At 44.2% G+C, this 12,022-nt stretch overlaps 1 protein-coding gene across 7 annotated transcripts in view; it reads right to left on the bottom strand.

The window, feature by feature from the left end:
• The window catches only part of LOC133124594 (abl interactor 2-like), a 31,382-nt gene continuing 19,360 nt past the window's right edge, over nucleotides 1-12,022 (bottom strand). For 2 of the 7 annotated variants that reach the window (XM_061235923.1, XM_061235925.1), the window contains 4 exons: nucleotides 10,813-10,931; nucleotides 5,580-5,741; nucleotides 3,227-3,400; nucleotides 1-3,123 (listed from right to left, as the gene is read on the bottom strand). In XM_061235923.1, the coding sequence (XP_061091907.1) occupies nucleotides 2,948-3,123; nucleotides 3,227-3,400; nucleotides 5,580-5,741; nucleotides 10,813-10,931 (631 nt within the window). In that variant the 3' untranslated portion in view covers nucleotides 1-2,947. Of the gene's footprint in view, nucleotides 3,124-3,226; nucleotides 3,401-3,863; nucleotides 3,951-5,579; nucleotides 5,742-7,388; nucleotides 7,635-10,812; nucleotides 10,935-12,022 lie in introns of all 7 variants that reach the window. The other 5 variants (XM_061235920.1, XM_061235921.1, XM_061235922.1 and 2 more) reach the window with 5 other exon arrangements.

Here is a 12,022-nt window from a genome sequence, read left to right as displayed (position 1 = left end):
TTCCAATAACATTTTATTGTACTTATCTCAAAATATTGGTTTCTGTGCCCATTACTTTGACCTATGCCCTCAAGCCCTGGGTCAAAGGGCAAGGGTCACACATTTACAATCTGTGTGGACGAGGTAGGCGCTTGCAGCCCTGCCTGGTGTCCAGCTGAGACAGTGCTCTGGCCACTCTGCTGCAGAGATCACTAGGTGCAAAACCACAAATTAAGAACATGCAAGAGTCACAAGAATAGACCCACTCTCAGGAAAATCGTTGAAATACAGAAATACACCCTCAGCACATGGCTAAGCTCCATCTAATCGTACAAATGCAAATGCATATGTATGCACACACATACAGTCTGTGTAACAACTTATGATGTATATTTTTGAAATATGCAAAAATTTGATACAGCATGGAAAGTCAATGTATTCCATTTGGGGGGAGACTAATTTTTAAGGTATATTTTAAGTTAAATTAATTCTAATTTATATTTTATATTTCACAGAATCGTCTTAAATTGTCACTTCTACAAAAGAGTGTGCTTTCAGTTGAGAATGCAAATGTACACCTTTCAAACCATAACATTCCCCCCAGAATTACTGGAGCGAAATATAATTCTCCTTCAACTGTCTTATTATTAAAGTGATCAAATCTTAGGTATCAAAACAGTCCTCTGCAACATGAAATGTAACATTTATTTTATTTTCCCAACTCAAATTCATGTATAAACAATACTGGGAAGGTATACTGTAAATTTCCCATATTCTCTGTAAATATATATGTACATATAAATATTTTAAATGCAAGTGTCCATTAATATTACAGTTGACCAATGACTGATTCCAAACCACTTCTGACTCAGAACACTGGGACTCAGAACAAACAGAACAAAAAAGACTTGTGGTCAAAGTATCACAAACATATGAAACAATATTACAATATGGCACAAAATATTCCTTCACATCTTGAATATCAGACTGTATACTCTTTTTGCATGAATAGTACAAGCACTAGCCACTAATGATGAAAAGAAAAGCTGCTTCATAACACATCGACCAATGTGAAGTCAGCAGGTGAAAAAAACAAAAAAATTGAAATATCCGTTTTATTTCAGCATGCTCTGTATGTAGCACTATATTCATTTATCTCGAAATGAATTGGTCATTTTGGAGAAATCCACAACACGATAGCTTTGAACCAGAAAAAAAAATGAAAACAACAAAAAGAAAACCCTTATAAATGTACAAAAATAAGCATCAAAGCTAACAACATACTTTACATAATTTAGTACTGCATACTGGATTTGTGAAGGTTGACAGATACCCATCCCTTCAGAAAGAGACAAAAGACCCCTGGGTCGACTTGGGAGGCTGGGAAAAAGGCCATTACAATCTGAATCACATTCTCAATGCAATTCACATTTCTGCTTTACTTGGGTGGGAATACTCGACCGCAGGACCCATCTGGAGACTAACGGCATCTTCCGGGAAACTTTGAACGAAAAATCCAATCGGCTATAAGACCAGACCCTGACCTCCTGTATACTGTAAATCTGGGGTGATCCAGGACCACTCTGCCAGATTAACATGACTTAAGAATGTGATGTTATGAAACATGAAAGTATTTAATTTGCATGTCTCAGTGTTGTATTTAGACACTGGTACAATTTCCGTTCTTTTGGCTCTGTGCTCCAGCACATTGGATTTGAAACCATGAATGAGGTTAAAGTGCATTTAAGGGTATTTCCATCCATATCGGGTAGGAAATACATCCCTTTCTATAACACATTCCCTCCATTTCTTATGCCCTCAGCTCTTATACGTGCACTAAGGAAGTGATTGAATACACTGGAAACAACTGTCCGATTACTTTTGGTCCCCTAAAATGGACTATGTATAAAAATGGGTGTAATTCCTACACAGATTACCTGATATGGATGTAAACATCCTCAAATTAAAGGATTGCACTTTAACCTCACATTCATTAATTTGTTCATTTAATTTCAAATCCAATGGAGTAGAGCCAAAAGAACAGAAATTGTACCACAGTCCAAATAGGCTGTGTACTCTAGATACGCTTTTAAAATTTATTTTCAATATGATGAACTGTCGAGACAATGAAGCCTCAATTTCTGATAGAAGATAGTCAGGGGAGAAAAGGGTTAAATTGGAAATACTCCCACACTTTAGCTTCCTCTTTCATAACTAAAGCAGACTCCTCGTCAACCAAGCCAAGAATTCCACACGTGTTAATAAGGCCTTGACATTACATTTAATCTGACAGATTAAGAGAATATCCCACACATTTTAGTCTGAATGTCTGCGATGTCAGATTAAATTGATACGACAATAGCTTTTCATACTGTCATTCTCAACTATTGAACTATTGCAATGAGTCTCCGAAGGCCTACCCACAATGTTGCTGTTGTTCTACCACTAGAGTAGAGTCACACTGAAGCCATATTCACAAATGTCACGCTGATCCAAATCCCTGCTCCCAATTGTCTTCTTTGTTGTTTTCTGTAAACCCTGCGCACTTTGCATTTACCCCCCCATAACACACCAGCTATAGGCAGAACCAAATGCTGGCAGAGTATAGTCGTCCTGCATAACAGAACTCAAATGCAAAAAAAAAAGAAAAAAAAAAGGGCTAAAACACTCACTTCAGAACCTCACTTCAACCCATATCAACATAAGGATATACAAAGGGTTTTTTTTGCTTTATTACAACTATAGACTTCATTTGAAACATAATTATCATTATTTGATGGTTTTCACTTCTCACACCTCTCTCTTCCCAAACTTTACTCACCACTGTACTTATACAAATCTTAAATATATGTATATCTTATATCTTAAGCATGTGTGTATATACTTATATACACACACACGTACATACATACACATATATGTATAGTAGGTGTGTGGAGCTGGAGGGGGTGGGAGCGCCCTCTGGGCTTCAGTCAGCGTAGTGCATGATGGACTCCACGTAGTTGCCGGGGAACAGGCCCGTGGTTCCGCTCATCACACCTTCGTACCAGCCGTCGTCGTTCTTCTTGATCACGTAGATGATGGCGCCCTCCTGGAAGGACAGCTCGTCCTCCTTGTCCCTCGCGTAGTCGTAGATCGCCACCACTGAGGACGGGAAGGAGACGGAAGTGTCATGGAGGAGGAGGAGGAGGAGGAAGAGGAGGAGGGAGAACAGAGGGATGAGAAGGGGAAAGGCGGAGGAGGGTACCTTTCTCCAGGTACGTGCGAGGCGCCCACGGGGGGTCCTCCTCGGCGTAAGGGTCGCTGTACTCCACCACCGCAGACTCCTCGTCCTCAAACTCCTCCGGAGGCGGGGGCGGCGGGTTCGGCTCCTCGAAAGGCGCCTCTTCCTCGGGGGGCGGGGGAGGGGAAGCATCCGAAACTGGGAGGGGAGCAGAGCGATCGAGACGCATTGACAAACCCAGGAAGGGACGGTACACAGTCCCGACCCATACAAGTGACCGGTCCTCCCTTAACGTCTGACCACCTAGCTCTGCTCTCTACCAACCTGAGCTTTCAAATACCTGCCGGTACTTGGAGATCTTTGCATTTCTAAGGACACCGACAACCAGCTCTGGATTCTTAAAAGGCAGGTGAAGTACAAACAGTGCGTGCAGCGGCTAGGTGTGCCTCTCATAGTCGACCAGGGATCCTCAACTCCGGCCCTCAAATCCAAATCCGATTCTCGGGTATTTCGTGCTACCTTTTGGCCAGCCTGTCTTCCCACCCAACTCCCAGGTAAAGGGAGGGTGGAAAACCGGCCCCTGAGGGCCGTGAGTTGCTGATCCCTGCAGCAGACCCATCGCAGTGCGCCTGTGAAAAGGGTGAAGCTCAAAGCCACTTACTGGTCTCCTGAACCCGAGCCACAAAGCCCATCAGAGGGAGCTGCGGAGTGGCCTGCAGGACGGAGGGGGGAGGGGGGACGAGCGAGGCTGATCACACAGTCAAACCAGGGGAGGAGAGAGAGGAGGAGAGGAGGAGACAATATGGAGGATAGCAGACAAGGAGACAAAAGCAGGAACGTTGGGGTGGATGGGAAGAAATAAGGATTAGGGAGAGGAGAGAAAAGAGAGAACCCAGTTAGTTCGGTGGGCAGACCAACACCATGTGAGACGGCAAGCAGGAAGTGCAAATTCAGTGACCCCAGTTAGTGAGGGAAGAGGGAGTGAGGAAGGCTTTGCAATATCTTCTTAACCCACCCCCCTTCAACTACGTTTCCCATAACCCACCCCCCTTCAACTACGTTTCCCATAACCCACCCCCTTCAACTACGTTTCCCATGCATTCAAGGCACTGTCACACTGGACAGCTGCCTAGACTTTATGGTATAACCACCCCATGTCCATTATGAGAAATAAGCTACCACAAATCAGATTGCAGGAAGCCTTTGGCAGAAAAGTTAATTAAGCTTTCCAGATGATCGATCAAAGATTGAGAGTCTGGAATCAACAGTAGCAAATAAATAACCATCTGAACTTTCCATTTATTCACCAACTGTGGCATGCCAAATTGCAGTTGCAGCAGTGACAGGAAAGTGACATTTCATTTCTGTAATGGGTGGAGCTCTGACTAGCTGTCCATTTTTTATTCATTTGACCCAATCAATTGTGGCTTCTGGTAGCTCTGCCCACTTCTAGTTTTACAGGATCACTGTCACTAGTTTTAAGTCCATCCCACCAATGTGTGGGAATACTCTACCGCAGTACCCATCTGGAGACCAAAGGCAACTGAAGATGCAGGCTAGCATCTTCTAGTATCAAATGTATTGGCCCCTGACTGTCACTGTAGTCCAACAGCTAAGCTGTGCAGAGGACATGCTGTACATTGCTCAGCTGGCTAAAGCATCAGAGGAGTTGCTACGAGTGCAAGGAGCTGGGCAGTGGAATATTTGGTCAACAGAAACCTTCTCACCCTGGGCATTGCTACTGTACTAAAAATGATGCATCACCCACAGCACTCCCAGTCACAAATGGCACTATTGCAGTAAGGACCCAGTCGTGGACAGAGGGGCACCCCGATGCATTATTTCTCTGTCTGCTGAAGAGAGGCTAAGAAGCTGTAATTCATCATACCTTCTAAGACCAGGGGATCTTTTGGGAGGCTTGGTTGTCCACGATCATGGAGAGTTGTGGCATCTTCTGGGATGCCATTTTTATGTTGTTACCAAAGTAACCACTAGATTTCCCTTTAATGAGGGAGTATTTCAGCATTGACATCAACTCAGTGAGTACTGACTGGAGTGGCTAATCAAAGGTGGTGGTGAGTCACCCAACATGAAAATGAAGGTCGGAGGGAGATTCCATTCTAATATATTGATTATATATTAGATATATTATATATTCTTGGAGATGCTGCATTTTTATATTCCAACTTTAACTTTAATGTTCTTTACTCAATTATGGTACAATGCTCAGAATAAGTCTGCAAAACCATGGAGAAAAAGCTTTTACTTGAAAGCATGCTTAGCACAAAGATCATACGAAACATGCACCTGAGGCTCTCTGTAGGAATAGCAGGCGATCTGCTGTAATCTGCATGTAAACTGTAATCCATGGCCATACCTTGGCTCTGGTTGTAGTAAGGTCCTCCATTGAGCTGATTCTGAGGGAAGTTGGGCTGGCCCGTCACAGAGGGGGGGCGGCGGTACGGAAGGGACCCCCCAACTGTAGATGGGTTGTTCCGGGACCCCGGACGATTCATACTGTAGAACTGAGGAGCTGTGCCTGAAATGCAGAACCACCAGGGCATGCCAGAGATGGAATGGTCAGACTGGCCATGGTCAGAATCAGAGCGTCTTCCTAAAAGGGTCCATATTCCACTGAACCAAACGTTGTGCTGGTACTTTTCAATAAAAACTCAATCTAGACCAGGCAGACCAGTTCCTGGAGATTTCCAGTCCTGTAGGTTCAGTCCAACCCTAACAAAGCACACCTCATTCAACAGCTATAGAGATCTGATTGAGCTGCTAATTATTAGAATCAGGTATGCCAAGTCAGGTTTGAAACTACAGCTCAATAGACCTCCTGGAACAGGGTTGGGCAGCCCTGATCTAGAGTTGTTGTAAAGTGCAAAATTCAAATTTATCAGAAATTTACATTGTGGCTAATCTCTTCAATGTCTACATTGCTGTATTTTGTATGTTTATATGCCGGCTCCTGCTCAAAGCCGGAGGTTGTAATATTAAATGTTGAAAAAAATGTACATTACAAGAGCTTGGTCTCATTCTCTTGACAGGAATTTAACCTGTACAGTATTAATTTGAATTGAAATTGAATTGAATTGAATTGACTTGCATTGCACTGACATAAAAAGTGTTTGGTGTGAAACTGACTTTATTCGTCCTGATGAATTTTCTATTATACCATTACAATCTTGCCAGCCAGCCTAATCCCCACCAATCAACCCACCCAGTCAAGTCCTACATAGACCATGCAATGTCTGCATGCAATGCAGTGGGGAAAATGCATTACTGAGAATTGAGGACAAACACATTAACTGGCCCTGACATCTAGAATGAACAAAGCAAGCAGATGATCTGTGCAGGCAGCACAAACAACGTACAGATGGCCACATCAGACCGTGTCCCTTCCCTCAGTCACACATACGAACAGTACCCAGAACACATTCACAACAAGCGATGGCTCCTTGCCCAATAAACACGATGAATTTCACAAGGAAATTACTACCACCCATATAATTCACTTCCTGTAAATTTCAGCCTCACAAGATGCAAGTGTATTCCAACATATGAAAATCAGTGGCCAGAACACAGTGAACGTGAGGAGTGTACACACCGGATCAGGTCCCAAGGGAAACAGTCTTACCAGTCATGAAAGTTCACAGCACAGATGCAAAACTGTTTGAAAAGGGTTTGAGGCCTATGATACTTAAAATCTTGACTGAATTAATTACAATTCAATATACACAACACAAGCAAGTTTATGGAGACTGTTGCAATCTGGAAAGAAAGTAAAATTGGAGAATTCAGTAAATTATGAATATGCTGCAAATGTGTGTTCTAAAGCAACACAGACCAGTGAATGGCTTTATTTGCTTCTGAACAGATAATTGGTAACAGGTCCCTGCAACCTGCTTCCCTTGGGCCCAATGCATCATGGAATCTGTAGGCATGGACCTGCCATCATTCTGGAAAGTAGCAAACCAAACGACATCACTGGAACACAAGATGATTACCGGGGTCATTCCAGGAACGACGGTGAAAAGGAAGATGGAACACAGCATGAAATAAGGGTTCGGCCAGACCAGACCACAGCAGCGGTAGCGGTCCAGAGCTCGCGCACGTGACCGTCTATCTGGACAGGGCAATGACATGAGGGTCCGGTGGGGGGGTAAGGACAGGTTGGACTCACCTGGTGCAGGGGTGGCAGTAGTGGTAGAGGTGGTGGTGGTGGCAGCAGCAGGTGAGGGGGGCAGAGAGGAAAGGGGAGGGTTGGCGGGAGCCGGCTGGGCCTCGGCCGGTGGGGTTTGTGAAGGGTCAGGGGCTGGAGGGGGAGCTTTGGGCAGGGTAGAGGGAGCGGAAGTAGAGGAAGCAGAGGAGGGGGGTGGAGCATGGTTGGGCTGGGCCGGGGGGGTACCTGCCACCCCAGTGGCAGAGGCTGAAGAGAGAGTGCAGAAAAAGAAGGCAGGAGGTAAGAGAGAAAGAGGGAACCGAGCAAAGGAATAATCGGCTTTATGTTTCGGTGAGGGAGCGTGTCAGCAGGGGATCAGTTAGGTAGCTGCTCTTTAGACAGTGGAAGTTCACTTTTGGACACCGGAAGACTCAAAGGAATTGTGGCTTTTTCAAGCTTGTTTCTGCATCATTCCAGTCCGATACTGCTGTCCAAAGCAGGGCCATTATGACATATCCCAGATGGCCACTAAGAGCCTGGATGTAGGACATCCCTCCGTGTGGACCGAGTGTACAGTAGCTTTGACAAATTCTGCCATTTTAGGACATTTCACAGGACTACAATATCTGTGGAATTTATATTTCAGTCCTTTTTAATTCAAAGGGACTTTGACAAGTGAAACTCAACAAGTGATAAGCATCACATCTATAAATAGCAAAACACGCATGTAGAGCTATCATAAACAAAAACCGTCATACTTAGTGCAAAAGATATTTTAGGAGGGTATAAAAGAGGGATATCTGGGGGTACATCATGAGGGAGGACTAAGGTACAGTCTGAGTACATTTCCAGTCTGCATAAAAACATAGGGAGGGATTCTGCTGTTCTGACAGTGGTAGGCAGGTCATTCCATCACTGAGAAACCAGAACAGAGAACTGGCAGGAATGTAGAGTCCAACCACCTGGTGCTTATAATGAGGGGACCACAAGGTGACCAGAGCTGGCAGCCCGGAGTGGTCTTGCTGGGGGTGTGGGGAGCAATTAGAAATGCATGCATGCCGCTGATAAACATGTCTGGCCAAGTGACCCAACAATTAGGACAGGACCGCAGGCCAACATCTACTTCTACTGCTCTTGCGAAGGTCAAACTTTGCAATTCAGCAGGAAAACTGCCTTTTAATCATTGTCACCTGCAAGAGACATGCTTTTGTAGTTGGTTGAATGCTGCAGCTCATTAGCACATTTCAACTATGTCAGCAATACAGAGCAGCACAGCAAGGCAATTATCCAGCTAGACTGGGGAACACCTTTTACAAACTTGGCATAAATGAAGCTAATGTTGTAGCTAACGTACCACAAATAACAGTTCAGCTAGCTAATATCACAGCAGCTAGTTGGGCAGTTTTGCAAGACTACGAAGTGCCTCGCTGTTCTCAATCTTGAATGCCTGCAGGAAAACAGGACAAATGTAGCGCTGGGTCAGGTAGGCATTACTACTGCCAGATCTAGAGGGAATGGAGTGAGGCTCAATCTGGAACTGGTGCAGAGCAAGTCCAGTGCATATGAGGATTAATAATACATGGATAGGCGTTCTCAAACTTGGTCCTGGGGGGCCACTGTGTAAGCTGGTCTTCGTTCCAACCATAACGGCAAACCCAGAATTTTAACAAGCTGCTAATTTCTGAATTACACTTCACACTTAATTCGACCACAATACACACTATTTTCCACCACTAAAGATTGATACCATTTGGTTACCAAGTGTCTTTTTGGAATCCCGTCTAGACATACAGTAGTTTAGAAAAAACAGTGTTATTCAATTTGACTGTGGCTGTGGCTCAGTGTTTCTAAGCTGACCAGGCACAGGCACAAGCATCTGTATCCACTAAATCCTTGAACAAATCCTTCCTTTGCTTAATATTTAGAGTAACTGACTCTTGGAAAACAAACTGCCAAGGGCTATCTTTCAGAAGAGACCAGGATTATGCATGGAATTGCGGTTCAAAAACAATAACCATTTTATTTCGGGTACTTCCCAAAAAAAAACACATCACACTGTCATAGAACACAAAATTAATAGGTAGTAATTAATTGGTCAACTACAATAAGAAAATCTTGCAACTTTTTTGTATGAATAGTAGTCTGTATGTCTTGATCAGTTATATGCATACATATAATCGTATATAAATTTGCATTGCTTATTTCAGTTTTCGATATTTAGAACTTAAAAGGTTGAACTCTGGCTCTCATGTTTGTGGCAAAACATGGTAGCTAACAAAATCACACCATGAATGTATTTTACTTGATGTGGTCACTAGTTTTGCTTATACTATATACTATATACGAGATGCATTTCAGTGCTGAAAATAACATGGATCTACGATTATCAGTTGATGTGGCTTCCAAGCTCAATATAGTCCCAACTTCCTGCAAAGTTTTGAACGCACCTGGTTTGTTGTTCTTGTAGATCTATTCAGATCAGTCATTGGCTTCATTTAAGAAAAATAAGTGTTGTTAGTGGTGTATGGTTGTGTGTGTGTGTAATCGTAATCGCATCCAATTGGTTAAAAACTGGTTTCATTTCAGGTTTGAACTGCTAGGACAAAAATATATATATTTCCAGGGTTAGCGTTAGGGTTATACACCAAAAATAATTTATCCTTCACAAAAAAAATCATTATCACATGACTTTTTGGCTCCTACATCAACTAAATGTTCAAGGGGTTCAAATAAAGTTTAAATATTAAACTGAACAAAAATAATTTGGTGCAGAGTAAAACCATGAAGATAAATTAAAAAAGAAGATTAAAAAAAAAGAAGAACTATGAGTGTTCAAAGAGTGTTTCTAAATGACCTCCACAAATGTACATATATACCCCGGGTGAACTTCATCCTTCAATACAGTATTAAACACATTGAACACATATAACATAAGTCAGTTGCAGAACATAATGACAGGTAGCTAGGTAGGCCAATTTTAAATGTGGAAAGCTTAAAAAGTTGAAATCTTTCTTATATCTGTACCAAGGAATCGATTGAACACACCAAACTAATCGGAAACAGCTGAGAAACCAACTGTCCAATTACTTTTGGTCCTCTAAACTGGGACTATGTATAAAACTTGAAATAATTTGTACATTCATCACCCAATATGGATGTAAATACACTCAAATTAAAGGTCTGCATTATTCATTGCTTCATCTCAAATCCAATGTGCTGGAGTACAAAGCCAAAAGAACAGAATTTGAACCACCGTCCAATTACTGCACTGTAGATAGCCAAGCTCGGCCTGCTTCATGACATCATGCAGGTTAGCCAGGTCCAGCCGGGTTCAGAACCCTCGCTTTTCAAGCCATTCTGCGTCCATCAGGAGAGGAGCTGCTCGAACGCGAACCCCCCAGCGCAGTCGCAGAAGTGCCGGGGAAGCTGCGGAGGGGACTCTTACCTGGGAAAGAGCTGGGCGGGGAGGGCGTCGGCACGGCGATGGGCACGCCGATGCTCCCGCTCCCGCTGTTCTCGCGGCTGCTGCTGCGGCTGCTGGGGTGGCTCCCGCCGCTGCTGCCGCTGCTGGAAGAGCAAGAGCAGCCATGACACGTCACGCGCTCCACGGCACACAGCATGCAACCTCACTGCCCTGCCTGCCCTCCGCTGTAACCCTGCTATTGCGGCGCACCGTATTCCCAGGACTGCACCGCACGCCGCCACCAACAAAAGTAAAGATTGACTTGTTAGTAGCTCATACTGGCTGTGACAGTTCAGCATTGTTGACGCTCGCCTTAAAAATCCTGAGTTTCTAGGACCATCCTTTTAGTGTGACCTTAGCTGATGATCTCAGAGCTGGTGACACACAGCACAGTAAACAAACGAAAACAAACATAAGTGAAGCAACAGTAGTGGCTAGCGAATGTACATTATGGGAAACCCCTTGGGGAATTTTACTCCGATCTGAAGAAATCAAACAGCCATTTCTGCAGCAGAGCAGTGGTTAGGAGTAATCGGTGCATATTTAGAACCGCACACAGCAGTTCACCAGGGTCATGGAGATTTGCAGAGTAAACAAATCTTCATACCGTATGAGAATGCACTGGGCATGCCAATAACAACCTTGAGCATACGTTTCATTATGCTCGTCTTTAGCTCTGACGCTACCGTGCCGGTCACGCTTTGTCCTCCTACGGTCAGAAACACCACCTTGAGCACACAATGGCGAAAAATGTGAGAGAAAAGTGAGAGAGGATTTTCGTTAGTGACGGTCACTGGAATGGAGGCTATTACTAAGCAGAGAGAGAGGGAGGGGAAACAGGAAGGCACAGGGCCTCTGAAATATGTCCCAGAGAGGCAATGCCATGCAGCACCAAGAAGAAAAAAAGACAGGCGAGAGACAAAAACAACAGGTCATAGGACAGAGGAATGAGGTGGGATGAGGGTGGATTCTCACACGGGAAGGGTACCGTACGGCTGGCTTACTGCGGACCAGTGACCAACGCAACTCATAACTGAGCAGCGGAGAAATGATAGAAGAGCTGGGGGTACGTGAACACAGCGTCACTCTCAGACGTTATGTGTACTGCGTCGTCAGTGAGAGCAGACGTCCCTTGTGGATTCGTTCTCTTGAAGACCCTTCTTCGCGCCCCATTCCCGGGGCTCGTCTGTTT

This window comes from Conger conger, chromosome 3, assembly GCF_963514075.1.
Source record: "Conger conger chromosome 3, fConCon1.1, whole genome shotgun sequence".
NCBI classification, from domain to species: domain Eukaryota; kingdom Metazoa; phylum Chordata; class Actinopteri; order Anguilliformes; family Congridae; genus Conger; species Conger conger.
Note: the sequence above shows the minus strand (reverse complement) of the source record. Positions and strands in the feature narration are given on the sequence as shown.